Below are 12403 nucleotides of genomic sequence, written 5' to 3'. Positions count from 1 at the left end.
TTATTGGAAAGCAAAATGTTTATAGAAGATATGAAGTGAAAAACTTACCTAATGTAACTTTTGAATTTTCTTAAGAGTTGAAAGTTGACAAGTTTACCATTTTCTAGATGGTTACAGATAAATGGAAACAGCTTGATTTTTTTTTTTTTTTTTTTTACATTTTAAAATCCAGTACTATATTCAGTTTTTTGGAAGAATTTCTCTTACTGGATTTTTGCAGTCAAGTTTTCAAACAATGTTTGCTATGAGATCACTTAGTGAATTTATTTTCCTTTGACAAATGGTGACTTCCTGAATTCCCCCCCCCCCCATTCTAACCTCGCTTTAATAAGGGGTAAACTACTTCAGATACTTGCTTTAGATATATTTAATTCACGAAATATATGGCTTGACAGATTTTAATGCCCAGTCTTGTATAGCTTGTTGCTGTAATTTGGTGCTTTAAGGAAAGGAGTTTTTTTCCTTTTTCTTTCCCTTCTTCGTCCTTTTCTTTTCCAAGGGTTGGCGGTCTGTGGACCTAGAGCCAGCCCCCCAGCGTGTGGAGGAGAGAGTGGGATTGTGTGAGATCCTCCACAGCGCGCAGAAGCTAGTGTGTCTCTTCCCTGGAGGTATAGTCCTTCCAGTCCGCTGAACTGTCAGATCCACTGAGGGGCTGGTAAGCAGATTGGACAGTGACTCGAGGAAACAGTGGGGCTGGGGGCAGGGGGTGTCAATATTTTAAATAGCAACTATCAGAAGTAAAGCGTGTTCTCCAGGGGCTTAGTAGATAAAGCCGTGCACGTTTCCGGGGTCCCGGTCTGTGGGAATGGTGCAGAAGAGGACAGGAGGGAGAGGAGGATGAGTGAGAGGGTGAGGAGAGGTGAGTTGGGGCCATTGTAAGGCACCAAGAGAAGAGGGACATAAATGTTACTTGGCGTTTCATGCGGTGGAACTTGCTTAATCCTAATGTTTTTTTAATCAGAAAGCCCTCCTTCAAGTTTTGCATTCACATATTTTTAAGTGTTTTTTTTTTTTTCCCTAGAAAGCTTGTTTTATTATTAGAACCTTTTACCCCGTTGTGATTTGATAATGGTATCCTATGGGAAAAGGGGCAGAAGGTAACAGACTCTTACCTTGTACGTAATTATCGTTTGGACTTCCTGGGAAACAGAATCCTTGCTGCACATCTTACATGACTGATTTCTGGACCCAAAGTGGGCTTGACAGTGGGCTGGAGCAGTAATAGCCCCCCTACTGTCGGGAGAGGCCAGGGCAGACTTTTCCCAGCGAGCCCGCCTGAGGAGAGGCTGTCCTGGCCTCTGGGACCCAGGGCACTCGCCGTGGCTCCCCCGACTCCCAGGAAGGATCGGCTTGGTCAGCAGGGTGACCTCCCAACAGGACACGCGTGGCTCTGGGTGCCTGAGAAGTCCATTGAAAACACTGAGGCGGTGGTCTTCAGTGAACACCGACCGCAGGTGGTGAGCAACTGCTCTTGTCTTTGTGGAGGGAACAAAAGATGTGGGCTTCCGCTTTCCAGGAGCTTCTGTTTTGTCCCCGTCTTCGGCAAAGTCACCAATGAAAGTGGGTGTTCAGCTCTGTGGTGGGCCCCGAGTTGGTCTTCTTAGGCCTCTGGAACACCCGACCCAGGGCTTTAAGTCTTCCTCCTCCTTCAGAAGCCATGCCTGCATTGCTGATAACTAAATGTTCGTCGCCATTGTAAAATAAAACCTACAGCCCTGACCGGTTTGGCTCAGTGGATAGAGCATCGGCCTGAGGACTCAAGGGTCCCAGGTTCGATTCCGGTCAAGGGCATGTACCTTGGTTGTGGGCACATCCCCAGTGGGGGGTGTGCAGGAGGCAGCTGATCGATGTTTCTCTCATCAATGTTTCTGACTCTCTATCCCTTTCCCTTCTTCTCTGTAAAAAATCAATAAAATATATTTAAAATAAATAAATAAATAAATAAATAAAATAAAATAAAACCTACAAGTAGGCCAACAGAGGAAATTAAATTTCCCTGATCTCCCTACGCTGGGAGCTAACCACGGCTGCGCTTCTGAAAAAGGGAGATAAGGGGCCTGCCTCCCTCCTTTGGGCCTGTGAGTCTTCTGTCAGGAAGAGCCTCCCCCAGGGCCCTGGCCATGGGGTGGTCTTGCTGGCGAGGACAGCTCTTGGAGATAGAGGGGTATTGACAGTAGGCTTGTTCGGGAAGCCCCTCCGGAAACGGCACTACTCTGCCTGCTCTTAAATCCTCCTCTCAGGTTTTCAATTACGTGCTCGGTAACAACACTTAAACTTGTAATATTTGGGTTAAATTGTTCTCTTCCTTTTTAAAAAAGGCAGCAGGTACATGTATACGCAAAGTGACTATGTGCATAGACAGATCCCAATGTAATCTGATCTTTCTGCTTTATTTTTAGGGCAGTCCTGGGACTTGATAGAGAAGCAGTGAGCTAGGCTGGGGAGAGCAGTGAGTTGGGAGTCCACAGTGTTGACCGTTAGCCTGACTCGAATCACACCCTCGAAGCTAGAGAACAGCGTATTTGATTACTTTGCATCTCGGTTTCTCCGTCGGTAAAACAGGGACCCGCTTTAGGCAGTCTTTCGGCCCTACCATCGCGGCCTAAGGCCGTAGATCTCAGTTTACTTTTGCCTTCCCTGGGACCAGTCTACTCTTCTGTGTTGTTCGAAGTTGAGTAGTTAGTAGGTAGTAGTTAGTTTAGTAGTTAGTTTTCTGAGGTTCCGGCAGCCAGGAGTGAGCCCGTGAGAGGAAACTCCCGAACTGGCCCAGCTGGGCTTTTACTAGAAAAGGCCGTTTCCAGCCAGAGGATTTCAGAGTGTTAGAAAACTCAGTGGTGATACGGTTACGTTCTTCCTTAGACTGAAGTTACAACCCAAATGCACTTAATGATATACATATGTATTGTAATTTGTAAACATAACTCAGAACCCTGTATCTGAGTCAGGTCATTTGCGGCCGGCCATTCAGACGTCATTTCTATTTGACAAGGGTTTATTTTAGGATTGCTTTGTGGAACGGTTGTTTAACATTCGAGTTGATCTATTAGTGTCAAGTCTTTAGCTAGAGCTGTTTTAAATGAGCCACACGTTAAGTAGAAAACCAAACAGAAATTTGGGTTTCCAACCCAACTTAGCAAAATTAAATGTAACTTCATTTTTTTATTCTCACGTGTATTTATTCAGCCTGGGTTTTTTTTTTCTTAAATATTCATTTAGGATAATAGTATCTGTATGACTGAAATTATTTTAGTGACTCTTTCTGTTGTTGCTTAGCAAGAACTATAAATTACTTAATAGGCTCAGAGAAGGACACTTTTACAGTAGCTAAGTTAATGGATTTTTGTAAGTGGACTGTGTTTCTTAGCAAAATCTCAAATATAGGAAGAATAACATCTGCTTCTATAGCTTTATTTCTAGGATGTTAAAAGAAATGTTCTATAGCCCTAACCGGTTTGGCTCAGTGGATAGAGCATCGGCCTTCGGACTGAAGGGTCCCAGGTTCGATTTCGGTCAAGGGCATGTACCGTGGTTGCGGGCACATCCCCAGTAGGGGGTGTGCAGGAGGCAGCTGATCAATGTTTCTCTCACATTGATGTTTCTAACTCTCCTTCTCCCTTCCTCTCTGTAAAAAATCAATTAAATATATTTTTTTAAAAAGAAGTGTTCTATGGAAATAAGTTCTCAATAAGCCATTAACTACATTATTTTTTTACAGGCTAAATATATATATATCGTAACTCTATTTGGTTAATTTGTTGGAGATGGGGGTCAGAAGCCAAAGATGATTTATTTAGGGAAATAGCTATACTGTGCTTCAGACTGTCGTTTTATACATCATTCTAATTATTTTCCATTAGTATTGTGGCGTCCTCTCTGCTTTCCCGGTGTCCAGATTGTCACAGTCATAACTAGGGTGTTCTTTCCTATCTAACAGATGTAACCACTGTCAGTTTTGTAACTCGGGTTTTCAGCCCTCCCCTTTTATGTTGCAGATGCTCCATCCTGGCCTGTAGTGCGTACGTGGCTCTGGCTTTGGGTGATAACCTTATGGCTTTGAATCACGCAGATAAACTTCTTCAGCAGCCCAAGCTGTCAGGATCTCTTAAGTAAGTGTGACTTGCCCTGTGTGTCCCTGCTTTGTTTTGTTGGGAGGTTTTCAGTTAGTTTGTGGTGCATGTTGCTTCTTTTTACTCCCCCAGTGGAGTAAAAAAGAAAGAATGAATATATATTAAGGGAAAGCAACTGGCATATATTTCATGTTTAATAGTGAAATTTTTTCACTTGTTGCATGTTCCTTCCTCCCTCCCCTCCCAGTTGAGGCAGGCCAGCTAGAGGAGGTGAGACCTGAGCTGGCCCTTTAAAAGGCGGAGTTAGATAATGGCTTGTGGAGTTGAGGTCCAGCTTTGAGCCCTGGAAGGCAAGGCCATGGCAGGGGGTGGGGGGAAACAGTGGGCATGCTCTGCCCAGGACACTGTTTGGTAGGAACAGGAGAATCTTTGGGGGAGTAAGAATATTGACAGGATGAACCAAACTGTGGAAGCTTTAAATCTATAAAAGCTTAGCTTTGTCTGTTTTGTTCTCGTGTAGAAAAAATCATTAAGATTTTGAGCAAAGGTGTAACATGTCTAAGCGTGTTTTCATTTCGAAAAATCAGTCAGGGCATCGTGGGGAAAATGGCTCAAGGTAAGAGACTGGAAGAAGCAGGCTATGGTAAGCCAGGAGGATGTGCATCTGCTCTGGCATCAGTGGGCATAAAGTAGATGATCAGAAAAGCAGAAACCTGTAGAATGGAAGCAGAGTCGATGCAGCTGAAATCTGGTCTCAGTCTGGTCTGGCGCTCTGGTGCGTTTTGGCTTTTCCGGCAGCAGAGACTGGAGCAATGTGGTTCTGAACCTTCACTCGATGGGCATTCCTCCTTGGACCTGCCTCTCATTTTAGAGCCTCATTACCTTCTTATGTTAATGTTACTTTCTGTATAAATAGAACAGCAAATATTTGCCAGTTTTAAACTTTCTTAATTGATATGTGTAACTTGTTCCTACTTAGTTAATATAAAAATTATTGTATATTTTAAAAAGGTTTTTTAAATTGGTTTTTAGGGAGAGAGAGAGAGAGAGAAACATTGATCGGCTGCCTCCTGCACGCCCCCTACCGGGTTGCGCTGCACGCCCCTTACCGGGTTGGAGCCCGCAACCCGGGCACGTGCCCTGACCAGGAATCAAACCTGCCACCTTCAGTTCATGGGGTGACACCCAAGCAAGTAAGCTACACCAGCCAGAGCAATTATTGTATATTTTAAGATCGTTTTAAAGAGATAACATTTGCTGAAACCGGTTTGGCTCAGTGGATAGAGCGTCGGCCTGCGGACTCAAAGGTCCCGGGTTCGATTCCGGTCAAGGGCACGTACCTTGGTTGCAGGCACATACCCAGTAGGGGGTGTGCAAGAGGCAGCTGATCGATGTTTCTCTCTCATCGATGTTTCTAACTCTCTATCCCTCTCTCTTCCTCTCTGTAAAAAATCAATAAAATATATTTTAAAAAAAAATTTAAAGAGATAACATTTAAGGACAACAGGGGGATGAGGGCATGCGTGGGGAGTGGGGGGGATGGGAATGGGGGGATGAGGACAAATATGTGATACCTTAATCAATAAAGAAATTTAAACAAAAATTAAATCTAGAAGAGAAAAAAAATATGTTATCTTGTAATGGATTTTTATGGTTATTTTTAAATGAATTAATATGTTTGAAGTTTCCCAGAAAAAAATAAATAAATAAATAAAAAATAGATAACATTTAAGTGACCCTTAATTATCCATTTATAAATTTAGATATCAGTTCAAGGACTTGAATATATGTAACATATACCAACTCTTATTATACCTGGGGTATTTTTGTGGTGATCTCCTTTTCAGTTTGAAATCCTTTTTTTTCTTCTTTTTAATTTTAGGTTTTTGGGTCATTTATATGCTGCGGAAGCCCTCATCTCTCTGGACAGAATATCTGATGCCATTACTCACTTGAACCCGGAGAACGTCACTGATGTCTCCTTAGGGATCTCTTCCAATGAGCAGGACCAAGGTTAATGAGGACACATTTGATCAGAAGTGGTCACCATTTCCACCTCCTTCCTGTTGTAACTCAGGATGTGTGGAAGTTTAAGGGCACAGTTGTAAAGGGAAGGAAGTTTTAGGTGGCTATCTACGTTTTTAGCTGTACTGCCTTTGTGTAGTAATTGTTTGCTAAGTAGACCTAGGAGTTGGTTGTCATGTGGTCTAAATTCTAACTTTTAAAAGTCTGATAGTGTTATATCTATAGTTTTGAATCATGGCTAAGTTTTTTTGAAGGAGTGAGACTGGCATCCACTTCATTTAAGGTTATTTCTCAGGCATGGGGTGGTAGGTGGTGGTCGAGTTTGATGTCTTTTAATAGAACCTCTACTACAAGAGAAGTAAATACAATTGCTGTGACCTTGGATTTTCATTTCATAAAGAAAATTAGGTTCTTAGGATATATAATCTGTTGTCCTGCTTCCTGAGATTTATTTTCATGTCTTTGCAGGATCAGACAAAGGAGAAAATGAAGCAATGGAATCCTGTAAGTGAGAAGTTTTGTAAATACTTAAGTAGCCTGGCCTGCATCCCAAAGATTTAGACTCCAGCCTTCTGTCCTTCATTTGTCAGTCTGAGGGGCAGAGCTGTGCTTTGTTCGGAGCGGCTCTTGGGCAGTGGGTTGGGTTGCTCCCGGGCTCTTGGCCTGACCTCTTCACCAGTGTCTGTGCTCTTTTTCCCCAGCTGGGAAGCGGGCCCCTCAGTGCTACCCTAGTTCCGTCAACTCTGCCAGGACCGTGATGCTGTTTAACCTTGGCAGCGCCTACTGCCTGCGGAGCGAATACGACAAAGCCCGCAAGTGTCTGCACCAGGTGAGGCAGAGAGGGCCGCGCAGGCCTCTGGTAGAGCCGCCGGCAAAGGTGTGGAGTGTGCGCTTTGTTGTTTTGTTTGAGGCTCCTGGTCAGTCTGTTAAACATTAGAGTATTCTTTTTTTAATATATATTATTGATTTTTTAAAGAGAGGAAGGGAGAGGGATAAAGAGTCAGAAACATCGATGAGAGAGAAACATCCATCAGCTGCCTCCTGCACACTCCCTATTGGGGATGTGCCCGCAACCAAGGTACATGCCCTTGACCGGAATCGAACCTGGGACCCTTGAGTCCGCAGGCCGACGCTCTATCCACTGAGCCAAACGGGTTTCGGCAACATTAGAGTATTCTTTTCTGCGCTTAGAGATATTCGTGCAAGGTAAACAACTGAGCAGTATTGAAATGAATTTAGGACTTGATTAGGAAAGAAGAAAAAATGAACCTAGGCACTTAATGGAGAGTTTTTTTTCTGATGATTTTAATAATTTAAATTTCAAAAGATTGGAAACCAGCCCTGGCCAGTATGGCTTATTTGGTTGGAGTGTTGGGCCGTGCACGGAAGGGTTGCGGTCAGGGCATATACCCAAGGCTTGCGGGTTTGATCCCTGGTCAGGACAATGTTTCTCTCTCACATCAACATTTCTCTCTCTCTCTCCTCTCTCTCTCTCTCTCTCTCTCTCTCTCTCTCTCCCTTTTCTCCCTCTCCCTCTCTCTCAAATCAATAAAGACATATCCTCAGGTGAGGATTAAAAAAAAAAAAAAAGATTGCAAACCATCTAAATAAGGGCTTATTTAAAAAGGGGAATTACAAAGTCAAAGGGTATATAGATGTTAAGATTTTTTTATATGGAAAGTTTGTGCCAAGAGACATACTGACCAGCAGCACATGAGAGAGCCGACATCGCCAGATGTTGTCAGAGTAACTGAAATGGAACCTACTCTCAGGATATGGTGGCTTCGGAGATGCCTTCCCGTGAAGGCCACTTGGTGTGTCCAGCAGTGTTGGGGCTTACCATGCAGAAAATATCCAGGAGTGAGGCTTAGTCACCTTAGTGGCATCTGGTCAGCATCTCTGATCCAAAATCAGAACAGCTAAGTGATGGACTATCCAGGGAAACACGCTCGATGTTCTCTAGGAGTTGCGTACAGGAGTTAAGTGGGTCAGAGTCCCAGGGTTCCACTGTTCTCGGTGGCAAGGCAGGAGTGGTTAACAGCCCTTCTGAAAGTGCTGGTGGACCCCGATGACAGCAGCTAACAGGGCTTTTGATCTAGAGTCACAGCGTGTACGGTCCAGCTCAGGTTCTCGTGCAGCAGGTGGCCATGGCGGCTGCCACGCTGGGAGACACACATGGCCTGGTTCGGGGTCTGAACGGGGGTTTGTTTTGGTGCCTGGGTTTTTAGGTTAATCCAATGGCTGGACCTTTGTTAATTGGGAGGCCCGCCCTGCCTGGGAGGGCAGAACAGTGATGTGAAGGGTTGGAAAGGGCTCCTGAGTACATGTTTCTGAGGTTGCCTGCCCACCCCTGACCGTTCTGAACAGCGAGCAAGCAAAACACCATTAAGTCTCATAATAGATAAAGCTGCAGACTGAGGTCAATGCGAAGAATAACAAATGACCTATATTAGCAGTCAGTTGGAGGGAAAATGGAGTTTAATATTCACAAAATGCTGTAATGGTGAGCTTGCCTGTATACAGTAAAGATGGGCCTGCCCTGGCTGGTTTGGCTCAGTGAATAGGATAAAGTGTCGGCCTGCGGACTGAAGGGTCCCAGGTTAGATTCCAGTCAAGGCACATGCCCGGTTGCGGGCTCAATCCCCAGCGGGGGTTGTGCAGGATTCTCTCTCATCATTGGTGTTTCTATCTCTCTCTCTCTCTCCCTCTCCCTTCCTCTCTGAAACCAATAAAAAACAACAACATATATATAAAAAAGAAGGGCCTGGAAATATAAAGTCTCCTTTTCTGGTCTGAGTTGTTCCACCTCGGTAATGTAGTGGGAGGGACAGAAAGCTCCCTGCTTCATTCCCGAGGAACTCGGGAGCATGTGCTCTGGACAAGAATCCCCACTCGTCTGAGGTTTCTCCTAATGCTGCCAGGAACTGAACTTGGGCAAGTGTCTGGACCTAAGGACAGCTCCCGCAGTCACACCTCGGCCTGCGATGCCATTTCTCCCCATTTTCTGCCTGTCAGCTACGGACCCTGCACAGAGTAGGGCAGGCTTCCCTCGCCTGGAAGCTCTCCGTCAAAAGAAACGCTTTTTCTCTCCATATCCACAGTACATCCCCTTTCCTCTCTCCCTAGCATTTAGGTAAATTGGTTTGTTTGGTTGTCAGTTATTTGCATGCTTGTTTATTATCTGGCCAATAAATACTTGTAGAAGTACACTTCCTGGTTAGAATAAGGGAAGAAGCAAAGCAGTCTGGGAGCACAGGGACCTGAAACCGGATGGGGAAATACGAGGCAGTGGTAAGTTTCAGAAAGGCTGCAGCCCAGAGAGGCCAGGGCTCAGGAAATAAACCTGGGACCTCAGCACTGTTGTCCGGAGCAGTCCAGGTTTCCTTTTCCGAGGACCAGGTCAGAGAGAAGCTGCTGGCTGGTAATGGATTCGGATCTGAGGAAGGACAGCATGTTGCCTGAGCAAAGAAATTATTTTGACTAAATTGTAGTTTAGTCCTTAAGAATGAAGACGTATGATAGGCATAGTGGTAGGCTTCTTTCTGTATCGCCAGCCTTTTTTTTTTTTTTTTTTTTAAATCCTCACCCATGGGTACTTCTTCCATTGGTTTTTAAAGAGAGTGTAAGGGAAAGAGAAGGAGAGAGAGGGTGGGGGGAGAGAGAAACGTGGACATGTGAGAGACAGATCAATTCGTGCCTTCTTCAAGCTCCTGAGGGGGAGGGGGTGGGTGAGGGGGATTGAACCTCCATCCAGGGTATGTGCCCTTTACCTGGAATGGAACCCAAGATCCTTCAGCCTAAGGGCCAGTGCTCTAACCACTGAGAAACCAGCCAGGCCTATATCGCCAGCCTTTTAAGATTGAATTCCTGTTGCTAACATTGGCAACTTGCAGGGGTTACAGTGCTGACCTGTTACACAGGAAGACGAATGGGCGTGCAGATTTTACTCTTTTTTAAAAATATATTTTATTGATTTTTCACAGAGAGGAAGGGAGAGGGACAGAGAGTTAGAAACATCGATGAGAGAGAAACATCCATCAGCTGCCTCTTTCACACCCCCTACTGGTGATGTGCCCACAACCAAGGCACATGCCCTTGACCGGAATCGAACCCGGGACCCTCCAGTCCGCAGGCAGACGCTCTATCCACTGAGCCAAACCAGGTTTCGGGCAGATTTTACTCTAAGTGCCAGTGTATCTGTGGTGGAAAGCCACTGCAGACTTGGCTGGTGAGTGGAGTCGGGAGGGTCTGACTCTCAGAACTGAATTTAGCCTGGAGATGGAAGAACCCAGACAAGTGAAAGCCAAGGGGGGCAGAAAGGCTTTCCCCTCTGAGGAGCTCATTATGGATTAGGCAAGGGAAAATAAATATTTAACTAAAAATTACGTGTCTGGTTTCGCTGGTAGGGGTCAAGACAAAGGCATCTGAGAGCCATCAGAGCAGAGCTATAGTGGTCCCTGGGAGGTCATGTGGGAATGAGCTTCACTAAGTTTGCTAACTTGTCATTGGTAGGCTGGCACCCTTTTTGTTCTGTTGTTGGTTGGTTGGTTGGTTTTGGCGTTTGTGTCTGAAGCTGCTGGTTTCACGGGTGTCTTTCTGTTTTGTTTTGAGCACAGGCGGCGTCAATGATCCATCCTAAAGAGATACCCCCTGAAGCCATCTTACTGGCAGTCTACCTTGAGCTGCAGAACGGTGAGGAATTCTCTCCTCCTCTTCTTGTTGGGGTCTGTTTTTTTTCTCTTTGAAACTGGAACTTTGCCTTCCTCGAAGATATTACCCGTCAGGTTCTTCTAAACAAAAACGTAGCCAGGGAATTTTTGGTATTTTGCAGACCCCTCCTTCTTGCACGTTAAGTGTATTTCCTTTTATCTGTAAAAAATGCAAAATAGCATCACTTCTGACACTTAATTATAATTAATTCTTTCTCTTAGGCAGTCAAATGACTCTAATTGAGATCATGAGTCAGAATGCCAGTGGCTCTGGGTTATTTATCTGAGTATTTTGAACACAGATATCATGAATGAGTTTTACAGTAAACCAGTTTTTGCTGAGAATTTTTTAGGCAATCCTAAATACCACTTACACGCCTGGAGTATATACGGGTATAACCTCCAGGATGTGGCTCCCTGGAAGAAAGGCTGTGGGAACCACGTAAGAGAGAACATGAAGTAGAGAAGATATGTGAATGGGAGAAATTAGAAGAGACAGAAATAGAGTTGGAAGTCAGACCTTCTTGTGGATCGTGGGAATCCTTACAAGGCTCCCCTCTTGATAGCTGAAGAAGGGGCGTTAAGTGCCTGGCACCCCGCAGGCCTTGGCCTCCTGAAAGGCATGATTAGGGTCAGTGCATGGTTCTAGATCCCTTCTGTGCATTCCGCCCATAGACAAGTTTTCAACCTGGGCTATAACTGAGCATCACTGCGGAGATTAAAATAAATCCCATTGCCCAGGTCACACAGGTCACACCCGAGATCTCTAAATCGAATTTTTAGGGCTGGGACAGAGACATTATGTGATTCCAGAGTATAGCAGAGGGCTGACCCCTGCTCTTCCAGAACATCTTTAACCCCCCTCGCAGATTCCAGTGGCTTGCTTTAGATGTGGTGGTATTGTTGTATGCTCTTTTTTTTTTTTAATGGGAAGTGTCTTTTAGGTAATACCCAGCTGGCCTTACAGATCATCAAAAGGAATCAACTGCTCCCTACAGTGAAAACACTCTCTGAAATGAGAAAGAAGCCAGTGTTTCAGCCCGTCCACCCGATCCAGCCCATCCAAATGCCAGCTTTCACTGTACAGAGAAAGTGATATTTTGCTCTTGGAAAACTGTTACCTGAGACCCAGGGGAGTACTTATGGGCCTTTTTAGTTGTATCACAGCAAAATGAATAAAAGACAGATGGTGAAGGGTGCTAGTTTTGGACATACAATTTGAAACGATTCTAACCCCTGATTTTATTTTTTGTTTTGCCGGAAGCTCACTTAAAATTAAGGATTCACAAATTAATTTTCATCTGTTTTTCTTTAATCTTTGCTAGACTATTAATTTGGAGCCATTATGTAATGTATCTGTGTCATAGGTAATTAAATCATGGTCTTACCAGAACAGTCTCATATAACATATTTTGTCTTTCTTGCAACTAACTGTTCAGAGTATGTTGGCATCTGAGATTTATTTAGTGTTAAAAGTTTGTAAAATTGAGAGAACCACCTCAGCAGTAGATGAGTAGCCCATCCCTAAGCTGACCCGGAGGCACAGGGGAGGAGAAGTTCATGTGTTTCATGCCTAGTTATGAATAAAAGGGCCAAATATGC

General features: G+C 44.5%; 1 protein-coding gene across 5 annotated transcripts in view; it reads left to right on the top strand.

Annotated features, from left to right (window-relative positions):
• CNOT10 (CCR4-NOT transcription complex subunit 10) overlaps positions 1-11999 on the top strand; it is a 52963-nt gene extending 40964 nt beyond the window's left edge. For all 5 annotated transcript variants that reach the window (XM_054729808.1, XM_054729809.1, XM_028130518.2 and 2 more), the window contains 6 exons: positions 3993-4106; positions 5950-6080; positions 6561-6596; positions 6794-6921; positions 10709-10784; positions 11746-11999. In XM_054729808.1, the coding sequence (XP_054585783.1) occupies positions 3993-4106; positions 5950-6080; positions 6561-6596; positions 6794-6921; positions 10709-10784; positions 11746-11897 (637 nt within the window). In that variant the 3' untranslated portion in view covers positions 11898-11999. The remainder of the gene's footprint in view (positions 1-3992; positions 4107-5949; positions 6081-6560; positions 6597-6793; positions 6922-10708; positions 10785-11745) is intronic.
• Positions 12000-12403: the final 404 nt, after the last annotated feature.

This window comes from Eptesicus fuscus, chromosome 18 (assembly GCF_027574615.1).
Source record: "Eptesicus fuscus isolate TK198812 chromosome 18, DD_ASM_mEF_20220401, whole genome shotgun sequence".
In the NCBI taxonomy this organism is placed as follows: domain Eukaryota; kingdom Metazoa; phylum Chordata; class Mammalia; order Chiroptera; family Vespertilionidae; genus Eptesicus; species Eptesicus fuscus.
The sequence above is the reverse complement of the archived record's forward strand: the minus strand, read 5'-3'. Positions and strand labels throughout refer to the sequence as shown.